Consider the following 17,353-nt stretch of genomic DNA (forward strand, 5'->3'; position numbering starts at 1 on the left):
TTCCTGAGCTGACTCTCCCAGCCTTTAGGGGCATATTCATTTGGGCGCAGGACTAAGCTCCGAGTTTCACGCCCAGAGCTATTCATCTTATTTTGCATTTTCCCGCGAGGTAACCCATAAATTCTGGAATGTTGGAATCTATGGGTTTTCCAACCCGTGAAACTGCAGAGGCTGCAATTAATGTGAATGTTCTCATCAGTGTTATGTGCGGGGAGTTAGGGCCTAACTGGATAGTTTGTCGGCTATTTGGATATGCCCCTTAGTCTTTCAGTTGCTCCTGGTATACCCACCTCTTCCTTATAGCCTATCCTATGCCCACCTGATACTATTCTACCAGCTACCCCCCCACTCTCCACTCAGATTGTCTCAGCAGTACCCTATCACAAACAGGGGCATCTCCCTACCCCCGTCTCACACCTGTGCCTCCATCCTCAGTATGCCGTACGTATGTGTGATCTGTATTCTCTATGCCATACGTATGTGTGATCTGTATTCTCTATGCCATACGTATGTGTGATCTGTATTCTCTATGCCGTACGTATGTGTGATCTGTATTCTCTATGCCATACGTATGTGTGATCTGTATTCTCTATGCCATACGTATGTGTGATCTGTTTTCTCTATGCCATACGTATGTGTGATCTGTATTCTCTATGCCGTTCATATGTGTGATCTGTATTCTCTATGCCGTACGTATGTGTGATCTGTATTCTCTATGCCGTACGTATGTGTGATCTGTATTCTCTATGCCGTACGTATGTGTGATCTGTATTCTCTATGCCGTACGTATGTGTGATCTGTATTCTCTATGCCGTACGTATGTGTGATCTGTATTCTCTATGCCGTACGTATGTGTGATCTGTATTCTCTATGACTTGTTTCTTGGACTGTCCAGCGCTGCAGTGTTACATATAGATGGTGATGATAATGACGATGATAAAGTATCTCTGCAATGAGCAGTTCAACTCTGGAATCCTTACTGCGATCACTTATCATCATGTGTTCCGGTAATAATAACACAAATACAATTTCCAAACATGGGGCCTGATTCATTACGGAACGCTATTGCGATCGCAGCTGCGATTACATATGCAGGTCTGCTGCGAATATATGCTAATGACTGCAATCGGAAAGCCATCGCACAGCCAGCATAGAGACGCCCCACTGCCTCCCACTACCGCTATCTCACATCCGTAATACCTCCCAGTCCTGCGTATACATCGGGAACATCGAGTAACATCGGCTCCTCACCCAGAGGCACACCCTGCACCCATTATAGATGCGCCACTGTCATGCGCAGTGGGAGCTGGCATTTGCCCCTCTTAGCGCCCACTGCCGGATAGGGGGGTACCTGATGCCGGCAGTGGAGACAGGGCAGGACAGGAGATGAGGACCTGCCGCAGGATAAGTACAGCAGGATAGGGGGGGACCTGATGCAACGGCAGTGGAGACAGGGCAGGACAGGAGATGAGCACCTGCCGCAGGATAAGTACAGCAGGATAGGGGGGAGCTGATGCCGGCAGTGGAGACAGGACAGGAGATGAGGACCTGCCGCAGGATCAGTACAGCAGGATATGGGGGGACCTGATGCCGGCAGTGGAGACAGGACAGGAGATGAGGACCTGCCGCAGGATAAGTACAGCAGGATAGGGGGGAGCTGATGCCGGCAGTGGAGACAGGGCAGGACAGGAGATGAGGACCTGCCGCAGGATAAGTACAGCAGGATAGGGGGGACATGATGCCGGCAGTGGAGACAGGGCAGGACAGGAGATGAGGACCTGCCGCAGGATAAGTACAACAGGATAGGGGGGAGCTGATGCCGGCAGTGGAGACAGGGCAGGACAGGAGATGAGGACCTGCCGCAGGATAAGTACCGCAGGATAGGGGGGGACCTGATGCCGGCAGTGGAGACAGGGCAGGACAGGAGATGAGGACCTGCCGCAGGATCAGTACAGCAGGATAGGGGGGTACCTGATGCCGGCAGTGGAGACAGGGCAGGACAGGAGATGAGGACCTGCCGCAGGATAAGTACAGCAGGATAGGGGGGAGCTGATGCCGGCAGTGGAGACAGGATAGGAGATGAGGACCTGCCGCAGGATCAGTACAGCAGGTTATGGGGGGGACCTGATGCTGGCAGTGGAGACAGGACAGGAGATGAGGACCTGCCGCAGGATAAGTACAGCAGGATAGGGGGGAGCTGATGCCGGTAGTTGAGACAGGGCAGGACAAGAGACGAGGACCTGCCGCAGGAGAAGTACAGCAGGATAGGGGGGACCTGATGCCGGCAGTGGAGACAGGGCAGGACAGGAGATGAGGACCTGCCGCAGGATAAGTACAGAAGGATAGGGGGGAGCTGATGCCGGCAGTGGAGACAGGGCAGGACAGGAGATGAGGACCTGCCGCAGGATAAGTACCGCAGGATAGGGGGGGACCTGATGCCGGCAGTGGAGACAGGGCAGGACAGGAGATGAGGACCTGCCGCAGGATAAGTACAGCAGGATAGGGGGGTACCGGATGCCGGCAGTGGAGACAGGGCAGGACAGGAGATGAGGACCTGCCGCAGGATCAGTACAGCAGGATAGGGGGGACCTGATGCCGGCAGTGGAGACAGGGCAGGACAGGAGATGAGGACCTGCCGCAGGATAAGTACAGCAGGATAGGGGGGGACCTGATGCTGGCAGTGGAGACAGGGCAGGACAGGAGATGAGGACCTGCCGCAGGATAAGTACAGCAGGATAGGGGGGGACCTGATGCCGGCAGTGGAGACAGGGCAGGACAGGAGATGAGGACCTGCCGCAGGATCAGTACAGCAGGATAGGGGGGACCTGATGTTGGCAGTGGAGACAGGGCAGTACAGGAGATGAGGACCTGCCGCAGGATCAGTACAGCAGGATAGGGGGGACCTGACGTTTGCTTACAGGCGGGTCCAAAACTACTAGTATATCAATATTTGTAAAAGCTATTTGTATAATTGTGTATTGTAATGAATAGAATAATAAATGACATCATGTGAATAAGAATTTTGTGCTTTTACATATCAAGGCCCAAGTACTAATCATCTAGTCCTCACCAAGACCTACAATGTGATCAATCTCATCTCTTGTGGCAAATAAACCATAACAAATTGTACTTTTAAATTATTTTTTTAACAAAAACAATAATAGACCAACATGAAGGAGCCGCATGTGAAACAGTATCTGCAGGATAAGCTACAAGGTACAAGGTAGCACAGATAGAACCGGCTGTAGCTCTGTCTCTATATTCTGTGCAGCTTTATCTCCACACGATTCATCCCACAGATCCGTCGGGAAAACACAGCGAGAGAGGCTCTAGTTTCTGCGCCAGATTTTCCTTTGAGAATTGCGCATAGTAGTTCATCGTGTAACAGTGTAACTGGCAGTAAAATTAATAAAATTTGGTTGAAGATGATAAAAAATATATATATCTGGGTAACACCTGTAACAAGTTTTCCCATCATCCATTGTCATATGTGAGCGCAGATCCCTTAGTATAAAAGTCCTGAGATGAGAGACCCCCTCATGGAGTGTTCAAGGCACTGACATCATAGGAGACAGCTCTGTACTGAACATAGTGTGGAAACAGGAGATGTCTCATCATACAGACAGTTGAAGGCTCCGCGACGCATTCTGTAATCTCCCAAAGACCGTCATCAAGCTGAGCGTGGTGACAATGGCAATGGCGGCTGCGCTGGAACACTGGAAGAAAACCGTCAGTGATGAGGTTCATGTCAGTAACGGCAAAATGGGCATGCTAGGTGCGATGGGAACAGACAGATTGTACAGCGCTGCTACGTATGCTGGTGCTATATATATATATATATATATACACACTAATAATAATGAGAATGATGCAGGTACAGATAGGGTTGGGGCAGATGCTGCTCATCGTAGGAATTAGACACTATTACCTCCCCAACGCGTTTCACCTCGGTAGTGTTTAGGAAGGGGTTGGGGAAACTACAGATAAAGGGGCTGATGTAGATGACTTTTGAATGCTACAGAGCCAAGCGTACTCAGTATACATATTGTATAGTCACATCTGTACCTGCATAGCTGGGTGATAACGGGAGCTTGAACAGTGAAGGAGTGTTGGAGACGTGTTATGGAATTGTGGGTTATGCTGAGTTGTGTGTACACAAGATAACCCAGTTGTCGGACAGATCACTTACACCACGGATGTGGCTTTGGCAATAGAGCACAGATAATGATGACACCGCGCCATTGGACAGGGGTGGTGTGGAGGCAGAATGCAGCTCAGTTTCAGGTTTGTATCCATGCACTTAGTGCAGATGTCATTATGGCCAAACTGCATTCAACGCTACATCAGCCCCAAACACTATTTAGGTGAAACGCGTTGGTGGCGGCAATTTGGAGTCTTGAAGTGTCTCATTTCCAGCTGGAGGAATTTAGTGGGAGATTGTGTTAGGGTTAGCCTGGGGGTGTTTTTTTGACACATTCTATTCATGAATTTTGTTGTGTTACTGTAGACACAGAAGAACGTCTGTTACACACAAATGGGGAATTGCATGCAGCAAAATGAATGGTAGACCTAACACTTGCTACATTACATTACTATCCTTATTTGCTTTTTATGTAATACTGTATCTACAATTATAGAAAATAGCACAATACAGGGATTCTTTTTATGCTCTATTTTAGTGAAGCAGTCACAAAAAAAATGGTTGTGCTGTGTGAGTGAGTGACTGCTGCTGCAGATGGGAGGGCTGTGCTCTGATTGGCTAGCTGAGGCAGTGAGAGCCAATCAGAGCTAGCAATGTGCTCTGTTGCTTAACAGCCTAGAGAGAGGAGGGAGTCAGGGACTGATCAGGGTCATGTCAGAGACAGAGAGAGAGAGAGACAGCCTCCAATTAACCCATGAAGATGCCCTGATGCAGATACAGTAGCCAGGAAGGAGCCAGGGATGGCATAGCTATCAGGAATTTAAAAAACAAATAACCACCGGAACACCATGGGAAGAATTTCCATTCGATGGTGGCAAACATCTCACTGCCACCATCAAATGGTAAAAAAACTACCATCGTAACAAAAGCATTGACGGTTAGTAACCATCGGAATACAATGTCCATCCCTACGCTGAACCTGCAGGTGGACTCCCACCACTACTCCACCAAGAAGTGCTCCCTCTCCAGTATTATGTTTCTACTCAACATCACGCCCTCAGTGAACAGAAGGCACCTCCCATGAAAGTCTGAACTGTTCTCAGATAGGAGCACCCCGATGAGGAAGCTCAACAGGAAGACCAGGAGGGTACATTGTGAAAAGAGGACATTGCTCATCACCATGTTGGAAAACAGTGAGGATGCGCATGGAGGCTGCGGAAATATGCACAGATGACCCAGCTCTAGGGACATGCTGCTGATACTGTTTATGGTAGATGTAATACAGATCTCTCATCCATGATCCTCCTGCCCTTCCCAGCACATCCCAGGGGCCAGACACCAGCCAGCGGCAGGGCAGCAGCAGGGGGGGTTGTGGTGACACTGGTGAGATGCAGGGGGCAGGAGTGAGAAGCAGGGGGGTATGGTGGTGAGATTCAGAGGCCTGTGGTGAGATGTAGGGGGCTGTAATAAGAAACATTTGGCTGTTGTGAGATGCAGGGTGTAGGAGTAAGAAGGAGGAGGCTGCTGTGAGATACAGGGGGTAGGAGTAAGAAAGAGGAGGCTGCTGTGAGATACATGGGGTAAGAGTAAAAGGAGGAGGTTATTGTGAGATACAGGGGGTAGGAGTAAGAAAGAGGAGGCTGCTGTGAGATACAGGGGGTAGGAGTAAGAAGGAGGAGGTTGCTGTGAGATACAGGGGGTAAGAGTAAGAATAAGCAGACTGTTGTGAGATGCAGGGGGTAGGAGCAAGAAGGAGAAGGCTACTGTGAGATACAGGGGGTAGGAGTAAGAAGAAGGAGGCTGCTGTGAGATGCAGGGGGAAGGAGTAAGAAGGAGGAGGCTGCTGTGAGATACAGGGGGCAGGAGTAAGAAGAAGGAGGCTGCTGTGAGATGCAGAGGGTAGGAGTAAGAAGGAGGAGGCTGCTGTGAGATACAGGGGGCAGGAGTAAGAAGCAGGAGGCTGCTGTGAGATGCAGGGGGTAGGAGTAAGAAGGAGGAGGTTGCTGTGAGATACAGGGGGTAGGAGTAAGAATAAGCAGACTGTTGTGAGATGCAGGGGGTAGGAGCAAGAAGGAGGAGGCTGCTGTGAGATACAGGGGGTAGGAGTAAGAAGAAGGAGGCTGCTGTGAGATGCAGGGGGTAGGACTAAGAAGGAGGAGGCTGCTGTGAGATACAGGGGGTAGGACTAAGAAGGAGGAGGCTGCTGTGAGATACAGGGGGTAGGAGTAAGAAGGAGGAGGCTGCTGTGAGATACAGGGGGTAGGAGTGAGAAGGAGGAGGCTGCTGTGAGATACAGGTGGTAGGAGTAAGAAGGAGGAGGCTGCTGTGAGATGCAGGGGGTAGGAGTAAGAAGGAGGAGGCTGCTGTGAGATACAGGGGGTAGGAGTAAGAAAGAAGAAGCTGCTGTGAGATACAGGGGGTAGGAGTAAGAAGGAGGAGGCTGCTGTGAGATACAGGGGGTAGGAGTAAGAAGGAGGAGGCTGCTGTGAGATGCAGGGGGTAGGAGTAAGAAGGAGGAGGCTGCTGTGAGATACAGGGGGTAGGAGTAAGAAGCAGGAGGCTGCTGTGAGATACAGGGGGTAGGAGTAAGAAGGAGGAGGCTGCTGTGAGATGCAGGGGGTAGGAGTATGAAGGAGGAGGCTGCTGTGAGATACAGGGAATAGGAATAAGAAGGAGGAGGCTGCTGTGAGATACAGGGGTAGGAGTAAGAAGGAGGAGGCTGCTGTGAGATACAGGGGGTAGGGGTAAGAAGCAGGAGGCTGCTGTGAGATGCAGGGGGTAGGAGTAAGAAGGAGGAGGCTGCTGTGAGATACAGGGAATAGGAATAAGAAGGAGGAGGCTGCTGTGAGATACAGGGGGTAGGAGTATGAAGGAGGAGGCTGCTGTGAGATACAGGGGGTAGGATTAAGAAGGAGGAGGCTGCTGTGAGATGCAGGGAGTAGGAGTAAGAAGGAGGAGGCTGCTTTGAGATACAGGGGGTAGGAGTAAGAAGGAGGAGGTTGTGGTGAGATGCAGGGGGTAGGAGTAAGAAGGAGGAGGCTGCTGTGAGATGCAGGGGGTAGGACTAAGAAGGAGGAGGCTGCTGTGAGATACAGGGGGTAGGAGTAAGAAGGAGGAGGCTGCTGTGGGATACAGGGGGTAGGAGTAAGAAGGAGGAGGCTGCTGTGAGATACAGGGAATAGGAATAAGAGGGAGGAGGCTGCTGTGAGATACAGGGGGTAGGAGTAAGAAGGAGTAGGCTGCTGTGAGATACAGGGGGTAGGGGTAAGAGGCAGGAGGCTGCTGTGAGATGCAGGGGGTAGGACTAAGAAGGAGGAGGCTGCTGTGAGATACAGGGGGTAGGACTAAGAAGGAGGAGGCTGCTGTGAGATACAGGGGGTAGGAGTAAGAAGGAGGAGGCTGCTGTGAGATACAGGGGGTAGGAGTAAGAAGCAGGAGGCTGCTGTGAGATACAGGGGGTAGGAGTAAGAAGGAGGAGGCTGCTGTGAGATGCAGGGGGTAGGAGTAAGAAGGAGGAGGCTGCTGTGAGATGCAGGGAATAGGAATAAGAAGTAGGAGGCTTGTGTGAGATACAGGGGGTAGGAGTAAGAAGGAGGAGGCTGCTGTGAGATACAGGGGGTAGGGGTAAGAAGCAGGAGGCTGCTGTGAGATGCAGGGAGTAGGAGTAAGAAGGAGGAGGCTGCTGTGAGATACAGGGAATAGGAATAAGAAGGAGGAGGCTGCTGTGAGATACAGGGGGTAGGAGTAAGAAGGAGGAGGCTGCTGTGAGATACAGGGGGTAGGAGTATGAAGGAGGAGGCTGCTGTGAGATGCAGGGAGTAGGAGTAAGAAGGAGGAGGCTGCTTTGAGATACAGGGGGTAGGAGTAAGAAGGAGGAGGTTGCTGTGAGATGCAGGGGGTAGGAGTAAGAAGGAGGAGGCTGCTGTGAGATGCAGGGGGTAGGAGTAAGAAGGAGGAGGCTGCTGTGAGATACAGGGGGTAGGAGTAAGAAGGAGGAGGCTGCTGTGAGATACAGGGGGTAGGAGTAAGAAGGAGGAGGCTGCTGTGAGATACAGGGGGTAGGACTAAGAAGGAGGAGGCTGCTGTGAGATACAGGGGGTAGGAGTAAGAAGGAGGAGGCTGCTGTGGGATACAGGGGGTAGGAGTAAGAAGGAGGAGGCTGCTGTGAGATACAGGGAATAGGAATAAGAGGGAGGAGGCTGCTATGAGATACAGGGGGTAGGAGTAAGAAGGAGGAGGCTGCTGTGAGATACAGGGGGTAGGGGTAAGAAGCAGGTGGCTGCTGTGAGATGCAGGGGGTAGGACTAAGAAGGAGGAGGCTGCTGTGAGATACAGGGGGTAGGACTAAGAAGGAGGAGGCTTCTGTGAGATACAGGGGGTAGGAGTAAGAAGGAGGAGGCTGCTGTGAGATACAGGAGGTAGAAGTAAGAAGGAGGAGGCTGCTGTGAGATGCAGGGAGTAGGAGTAAGAAGGAGGAGGCTGCTTTGAGATACAGGGGGTAGGAGTAAGAAGGAGGAGGTTGCTGTGAGATGCAGGGGGTAGGAGTAAGAAGGAGGAGGCTGCTGTGAGATGCAGGGGGTAGGAGTAAGAAGAAGGAGGCTGCTGTGAGATACAGGGTATAGGAGTAAGAAGGAGGAGGCTGCTGTGAGATACAGGGGGTAGGAGTAAGAAGGAGGAGGCTGCTGTGAGATACAGGGGGTAGGAGTAAGAAGGAGGAGGCTGCTGTGAGATACAGGGGGTAGGACTAAGAAGGAGGAGGCTGCTGTGAGATACAGGGGGTAGGAGTAAGAAGGAGGAGGCTGCTGTGGGATACAGGGGGTAGGAGTAAGAAGGAGGAGGCTGCTGTGAGATACAGGGGGTAGGACTAAGAAGGAGGAGGCTTCTGTGAGATACAGGGGGTAGGAGTAAGAAGGAGGAGGCTGCTGTGAGATACAGGAGGTAGGAGTAAGAAGGAGGAGGCTGCTGTGAGATGCAGGGAGTAGGAGTAAGAAGGAGGAGGCTGCTTTGAGATACAGGGGGTAGGAGTAAGAAGGAGGAGGTTGCTGTGAGATGCAGGGGGTAGGAGTAAGAAGGAGGAGGCTGCTGTGAGATGCAGGGGGTAGGAGTAAGAAGAAGGAGGCTGCTGTGAGATACAGGGTATAGGAGTAAGAAGGAGGAGGCTGCTGTGAGATACAGGGGGTAGGAGTAAGAAGGAGGAGGCTGCTGTGAGATACAGGGGGTAGGAGTAAGAAGGAGGAGGTTGCTGTGAGATACAGGGGGTAGGAGTAAGAATAAGCAGACTGTTGTGAGATGCAGGGGGTAGGAGCAAGAAGGAGGAGGCTGCTGTGAGATACAGGGGGTAGGAGTAAGAAGAAGGAGGCTGCTGTGAGATGCAGGGGGTAGGACTAAGAAGGAGGAGGCTGCTGTGAGATACAGGGGGTAGGACTAAGAAGGAGGAGGCTGCTGTGAGATACAGGGGGTAGGAGTAAGAAGGAGGAGGCTGCTGTGAGATACAGGGGGTAGGAGTGAGAAGGAGGAGGCTGCTGTGAGATACAGGGGGTAGGAGTAAGAAGGAGGAGGCTGCTGTGAGATGCAGGGGGTAGGAGTAAGAAGGAGGAGGCTGCTGTGAGATACAGGGGGTAGGAGTAAGAAAGAAGAAGCTGCTGTGAGATACAGGGGGTAGGAGTAAGAAGGAGGAGGCTGCTGTGAGATACAGGGGGTAGGAGTAAGAAGGAGGAGGCTGCTGTGAGATGCAGGGGGTAGGAGTAAGAAGGAGGAGGCTGCTGTGAGATACAGGGGGTAGGAGTAAGAAGCAGGAGGCTGCTGTGAGATACAGGGGGTAGGAGTAAGAAGGAGGAGGCTGCTGTGAGATGCAGGGGGTAGGAGTATGAAGGAGGAGGCTGCTGTGAGATACAGGGAATAGGAATAAGAAGGAGGAGGCTGCTGTGAGATACAGGGGTAGGAGTAAGAAGGAGGAGGCTGCTGTGAGATACAGGGGGTAGGGGTAAGAAGCAGGAGGCTGCTGTGAGATGCAGGGGGTAGGAGTAAGAAGGAGGAGGCTGCTGTGAGATACAGGGAATAGGAATAAGAAGGAGGAGGCTGCTGTGAGATACAGGGGGTAGGAGTATGAAGGAGGAGGCTGCTGTGAGATACAGGGGGTAGGAGTAAGAAGGAGGAGGCTGCTGTGAGATGCAGGGAGTAGGAGTAAGAAGGAGGAGGCTGCTTTGAGATACAGGGGGTAGGAGTAAGAAGGAGGAGGTTGTGGTGAGATGCAGGGGGTAGGAGTAAGAAGGAGGAGGCTGCTGTGAGATGCAGGGGGTAGGACTAAGAAGGAGGAGGCTGCTGTGAGATACAGGGGGTAGGAGTAAGAAGGAGGAGGCTGCTGTGGGATACAGGGGGTAGGAGTAAGAAGGAGGAGGCTGCTGTGAGATACAGGGAATAGGAATAAGAGGGAGGAGGCTGCTGTGAGATACAGGGGGTAGGAGTAAGAAGGAGTAGGCTGCTGTGAGATACAGGGGGTAGGGGTAAGAGGCAGGAGGCTGCTGTGAGATGCAGGGGGTAGGACTAAGAAGGAGGAGGCTGCTGTGAGATACAGGGGGTAGGACTAAGAAGGAGGAGGCTGCTGTGAGATACAGGGGGTAGGAGTAAGAAGGAGGAGGCTGCTGTGAGATACAGGGGGTAGGAGTAAGAAGCAGGAGGCTGCTGTGAGATACAGGGGGTAGGAGTAAGAAGGAGGAGGCTGCTGTGAGATGCAGGGGGTAGGAGTAAGAAGGAGGAGGCTGCTGTGAGATGCAGGGAATAGGAATAAGAAGGAGGAGGCTTGTGTGAGATACAGGGGGTAGGAGTAAGAAGGAGGAGGCTGCTGTGAGATACAGGGGGTAGGGGTAAGAAGCAGGAGGCTGCTGTGAAATGCAGGGAGTAGGAGTAAGAAGGAGGAGGCTGCTGTGAGATACAGGGAATAGGAATAAGAAGGAGGAGGCTGCTGTGAGATACAGGGGGTAGGAGTAAGAAGGAGGAGGCTGCTGTGAGATACAGGGGGTAGGAGTATGAAGGAGGAGGCTGCTGTGAGATACAGGGAGTAGGAGTAAGAAGGAGGAGGCTGCTTTGAGATACAGGGGGTAGGAGTAAGAAGGAGGAGGTTGCTGTGAGATGCAGGGGGTAGGAGTAAGAAGGAGGAGGCTGCTGTGAGATGCAGGGGGTAGGAGTAAGAAGGAGGAGGCTGCTGTGAGATACAGGGGGTAGGAGTAAGAAGGAGGAGGCTGCTGTGAGATACAGGGGGTAGGAGTAAGAAGGAGGAGGCTGCTGTGAGATACAGGGGGTAGGACTAAGAAGGAGGAGGTTGCTGTGAGATACAGGGGGTAGGAGTAAGAAGGAGGAGGCTGCTGTGGGATACAGGGGGTAGGAGTAAGAAGGAGGAGGCTGCTGTGAGATACAGGGAATAGGAATAAGAGGGAGGAGGCTGCTATGAGATACAGGGGGTAGGAGTAAGAAGGAGGAGGCTGCTGTGAGATACAGGGGGTAGGGGTAAGAAGCAGGTGGCTGCTGTGAGATGCAGGGGGTAGGACTAAGAAGGAGGAGGCTGCTGTGAGATACAGGGGGTAGGACTAAGAAGGAGGAGGCTTCTGTGAGATACAGGGGGTAGGAGTAAGAAGGAGGAGGCTGCTGTGAGATACAGGAGGTAGGAGTAAGAAGGAGGAGGCTGCTGTGAGATGCAGGGAGTAGGAGTAAGAAGGAGGAGGCTGCTTTGAGATACAGGGGGTAGGAGTAAGAAGGAGGAGGTTGCTGTGAGATGCAGGGGGTAGGAGTAAGAAGGAGGAGGCTGCTGTGAGATGCAGGGGGTAGGAGTAAGAAGAAGGAGGCTGCTGTGAGATACAGGGTATAGGAGTAAGAAGGAGGAGGCTGCTGTGAGATACAGGGGGTAGGAGTAAGAAGGAGGAGGCTGCTGTGAGATACAGGGGGTAGGAGTAAGAAGGAGGAGGCTGCTGTGAGATACAGGGGGTAGGACTAAGAAGGAGGAGGCTGCTGTGAGATACAGGGGGTAGGAGTAAGAAGGAGGAGGCTGCTGTGGGATACAGGGGGTAGGAGTAAGAAGGAGGAGGCTGCTGTGAGATACAGGGAATAGGAATAATAGAGGGAGGAGGCTGCTGTGAGATACAGGGGGTAGGAGTAAGAAGGAGGAGGCTGCTGTGAGATACAGGGGGTAGGGGTAAGAAGCAGGAGGCTGCTGTGAGATGCAGGGGGTAGGACTAAGAAGGAGGAGGCTGCTGTGAGATACAGGGGGTAGGACTAAGAAGGAGGAGGCTGCTGTGAGATACAGGGGGTAGGAGTAAGAAGGAGGAGGCTGCTGTGAGATGCAGGGGGTAGGAGTAAGAAGGAGGAGGCTGCTGTGAGATGCAGGGGGTAGGAGTAAGAAGGAGGAGGCTGCTGTGAGATACAGGGGATAGGAGTAAGAAGGAGGAGGCTGCTGTGAGATACAGGGGGTAGGAGTAAGAAGGAGGAGGCTGCTGTGAGATACAGGGGGTAGGAGTAAGAAGGAGGAGGCTGCTGTGAGATACAGGGGATAGGAGTAAGAAGGAGGAGGCTGCTGTGAGATACAGGGGGTAGGAGTAAGAAGGAGGAGGCTGCTGTGAGATACAGGGGGTAGGAGTAAGAAGGAGGAGGCTGCTGTGAGATACAGGAGGTAGGAGTAAGAAGGAGGAGGCTGCTTTGAGATACAGGGGGTAGGTATAAGAAGGAGGAGGTTGCTGTGATATGCAGGGGGTAGGAGTAAGAAGGAGGAGGCTGCTGTGAGATGCAGGGGGTAGGAGTAAGAAGGAGGAGGCTGCTGTGAGATACAGGGGATAGGAGTAAGAAGGAGGAGGCTGCTGTGAGATACAGGGGGTAGGAGTAAGAAGGAGGAGGCTGCTGTGAGATACAGGGGGTAGGAGTAAGAAGGAGGAGGCTTCTGTGAGATACAGGGGGTAGGACTAAGAAGGAGGAGACTGCTGTGAGATACAGGGGGTAGGAGTAAAAAGGAGGAGGCTGTTGTAGGTTACAGGGTGTAGGAGTAAGAAGGAGGAGGCTGCTGTGAGATACAGGGAATAGGAATTAGAGGGACGAGGCTGCTGTGAGATACAGGGGGTAGGAGTAAGAAGGAGGAGGCTGCTGTGAGATACAGGGGGTAGGGGTAAGAAGCAGGTGGCTGCTGTGAGATGCAGGGGGTAGGACTAAGAAGGAGGAGGCTGCTGTGAGATACAGGGGGTAGGACTAAGAAGGAGGAGGCTGCTGTGAGATACAGGGGGTAGGAGTAAGAAGGAGGAGGCTGCTGTGAGATACAGGGGTAGGAGTAAGAAGGAGGAGGCTGCTGTGAGATACAGGAGGTAGGAGTAAGAAGGAGGAGGCTGCTGTGAGATACAGGGGGTAGGAGTAAGAAGGAGGAGGCTGGTGTGAGATACAGGGGGTAGGAGTAAGAAGGAGGAGGCTGGTGTGAGATACAGGGGGTAGGAGTAAGAAGGAGGAGGCTTCTGTGAGATACAGGGGGTAGGACTAAGAAGGAGGAGACTGCTGTGAGATACAGGGGGTAGGAGTAAAAAGGAGGAGGCTGTTGTAGTTTACAGGGTGTAGGAGTAAGAAGGAGGAGGCTGCTGTGAGATACAGGGAATAGGAATTAGAGGGACGAGGCTGCTGTGAGATACAGGGGGTAGGAGTAAGAAGGAGGAGGCTGCTGTGAGATACAGGGGGTAGGGGTAAGAAGCAGGTGGCTGCTGTGAGATGCAGGGGGTAGGACTAAGAAGGAGGAGGCTGCTGTGAGATACAGGGGGTAGGACTAAGAAGGAGGAGGCTGCTGTGAGATACAGGGGGTAGGAGTAAGAAGGAGGAGGCTGCTGTGAGATACAGGGGTAGGAGTAAGAAGGAGGAGGCTGCTGTGAGATACAGGAGGTAGGAGTAAGAAGGAGGAGGCTGCTGTGAGATACAGGGGGTAGGAGTAAGAAGGAGGAGGCTGCTGTGAGATACAGGGGATAGGAGTAAGAAGGAGGAGGCTGGTGTGAGATACAGGGGGTAGGAGTAAGAAGGAGGAGGCTTCTGTGAGATACAGGGGGTAGGACTAAGAAGGAGGAGACTGCTGTGAGATACAGGGGGTAGGAGTAAAAAGGAGGAGGCTGTTGTAGGTTACAGGGTGTAGGAGTAAGAAGGAGGAGGCTGCTGTGAGATACAGGGAATAGGAATTAGAGGGACGAGGCTGCTGTGAGATACAGGGGGTAGGAGTAAGAAGGAGGAGGCTGCTGTGAGATACAGGGGGTAGGGGTAAGAAGCAGGTGGCTGCTGTGAGATGCAGGGGGTAGGACTAAGAAGGAGGAGGCTGCTGTGAGATACAGGGGGTAGGACTAAGAAGGAGGAGGCTGCTGTGAGATACAGGAGGTAGGAGTAAGAAGGAGGAGGCTGCTGTGAGATACAGGGGGTAGGAGTAAGAAGGAGGAGGCTACTGTGAGATACAGGGGGTAGGAGTAAGAAGGAGGAGGCTGCTGTGAGATGCAGGGGGTAGGAGTAAGAAGTCGGAGGCTGCTGTGAGATACAGGGGGTAGGAGTAAGAAAGAAGAAGCTGCTGTGAGATACAGGGGGTAGGAGTAAGAAGGAGGAGGCTGCTGTGAGATACAGGGGGTAGGAGTAAGAAGGAGGAGGCTGCTGTGAGATGCAGGGGGTAGGAGTAAGAAGGAGGAGGCTGGTGTGAGATGGATGGGGCTATGGTGAGGCGATCGGTATGGATGACCGCCGGACCTATACCCGGCGGTTCAAATCCTGACAGCAGAAAACCGGCAGGCATCTAAATCCCGACGGGTAAGTACACTGCCTAACTCTAATCTTATCCCCTCCCTAACCCTACCTTAGGGGTGCCTAACACTAACCCCCCCCAGTGCCTAACCCTAAATCCCCTGTAAGTGCCTAAACCTAACTCCCTGTCCCCGCTGCCTAAACCTAAGTCTCCTGGGGGGGGAGGGGGGGGCTAACCCTAACCTACCCCCGTGGGTGCCTAACCCTAAGTGCCCCCCCAGGAGCCCCTAAACTTTCCCTCACGCTGGGCTGTCCGCGCCCACTGCCCGGCTTACCTTCGTTCGGTATGCAGGGCGTTGGGCTCCCGGTGTAGGTATAATGATAGGCGTCGGGATTTCGACGCCTGTCATTAGTACCCTGCCGGGATTTGAGAGTCGGGAAGCCGGCGGTCAGCATTTCGGCCGTCGGCTTCCTGACTGCATCCCATGGTGAGATGCATGAGACGGCCCTAATTCTTGGTTTCCACTCCAGCCATAACTCTAGTTATCTTTCTGAGCCATAATTCCACCAGCCATAATGATAGGTCTCTTTCCAAGCCACGACTCTATCAGCCATAACTAAACCAGCCATAAACCTATGTTTCCTCACCAGCCATAGTGCCATCTAAGCGTTGGACAATATGGAAACTACATGCTCTCATTACATACTACGACCATGTGGAATCAGTGGCCACTTGTGAAGACTCTGAAACACGGAATGTTGTCAACCACTGGGTTACACGAATGGTCTCATTACCTTGAGTACAGAGGCATGGAACTTCCAGACATACTGGAGTTGGGCGTTGAGGAGCGCCAGGCTGCACGGAACGTAGGAATCTTCTGTCTCATGATCTCGGCATCTGCACAACACATGTATATAATCAGAATCTATATTTGGTTCTGAATCGCCGTAACTACCCGTCACCCCATTATTACAGCCACATAAAACCTAAAACACCAGGTCAACAACATGACACAATGCTCAGGGCTCCATTTAGGAATGAGCCATAACCCCTTTAGCACTCGTTACAGAGTAATGAGCTCCATTCCGTATTTACTGTAGCAATGGGTTCCAGCAAAAGCTTCCAGGCTGTGCTCCGTCTCCGCCTGGTTGAAGGGCAGACATCGCGCAAACAATCCGTCACCGGCAGCGGCAGAGGACGCAGCAGAGGAGGCAGAAGACACTGGAACTCGCTGGATGGGTAAGTAATGCTAAATACTGGCAGCATATTCGTAAATATCCCTGTAATACTAAATGAAGTACTGTACGCTGCCGGTATTTCATCAGAGCCCTATGTGATTAGTAGGCACCGGTTCACCGGTTCACTGATTCCACGTAAACTGCGTTTTTTTCCCCACACGAGCCCGATTGGAGGTGTGAGGTAAAGTCCGACTGCGGGGACTCGCACGTGAGTAATGCCCGCTAACTGAATAGGTCCGGCACGGCAAATAGCCCCTTAGAAGAATGTAAGTATGGTGACATCAGGCCACGGACCATTAACATTGCTAGAAGTTTTCATTAGAACATATAAATAGGCCACGTACAGTAATTAGTCAGAACACATCGTGACCACCTCACTGTAAGATGGACGTAGACTGCTCACGCCACCATTGCTCCTTATTTCCTGTCTCCTAGTCCCACCAGTGACCCTGTGTTCTCACCTTGGGTACAGGATCACAGAGTGCTGCTCTGCCCTCTCTTCCAGAACCTCACCTCCACTTTCCCTACACCATACAGTGAGTTACCCAACCCTCGCCCATGTTCTCATCCTACCGAGCCTGTTGGTTTATTGCTCTGTGTCTTTCTAAGACATTTATACCCCTTTTATACCTAAAGTTCCAGGTCTAACCCATGGTTTGGAACACATTTGCAACCCGGATCAGACCCAGGACAGAGGCCTTTCCCACTGCGATGCCAACCTGGGTTATGCCCGGGTCGGCACCGTTCACACACCGAACCCAGGTCTGCAGTGACCCGGGTCTTCCGGCTTTGCAGTGGACACTTGGAGATTATGTCATCTCCAAGCACTGCTGAAGCCGGAAAATCAGCTAGCATGCATTGCGGCCCGGGTCATCGTGACCCGGGTCGCGCTGTTTACACTGCAGGGTGACACGGGAACGACCCGTGCTCAACTCTGCAAACTAGTCGGGTCGGATGTCCAGGTCACTGGACCCGGATAGATCCGTTTACACTGACAAATATATCCCGGGTTTATGCGCGTTCAAGTGCATCACCATGGGATTTTTAAGTCAGTGTAAAAGGGGTATTACTGTAAGTTTTGTTACATCATAAACTGTTACTATGTATATTCTCTGTATTGAACTGCAGAAACTAAAATAAAAGATAGTAATAATAAAATTTTAGTGGTGCTACTCTATCCCCATTCTGCCCTAATGTTGTTGGTGCTGCTACTCTCTCACTACTCCCTTATGCTACAGTATTGTT

General features: G+C 52.1%; 1 protein-coding gene across 1 annotated transcript in view; it reads right to left on the reverse strand.

The window, feature by feature from the left end:
* Positions 1 to 3,029: 3,029 nt before the first annotated feature.
* Positions 3,030 to 17,353, reverse strand: part of LOC148453950 (protein sel-1 homolog 3-like) — a 304,083-nt gene continuing 289,759 nt past the window's right edge. Inside the window, exons 22-23 of the mRNA XM_088461460.1 lie at positions 15,665 to 15,767; positions 3,030 to 3,716 (exon numbers count right to left, since the gene is read on the reverse strand). Of these exons, the coding sequence (XP_088317586.1) occupies positions 3,615 to 3,716; positions 15,665 to 15,767 (205 nt within the window). The 3' untranslated portion in view covers positions 3,030 to 3,614. The remainder of the gene's footprint in view (positions 3,717 to 15,664; positions 15,768 to 17,353) is intronic.

The sequence above is a fragment of the Taudactylus pleione genome, unplaced genomic scaffold, assembly GCF_031769625.1.
Source record: "Taudactylus pleione unplaced genomic scaffold, aTauple2 ptg001056l, whole genome shotgun sequence".
Taxonomy (NCBI): Eukaryota; Metazoa; Chordata; class Amphibia; order Anura; family Myobatrachidae; genus Taudactylus; species Taudactylus pleione.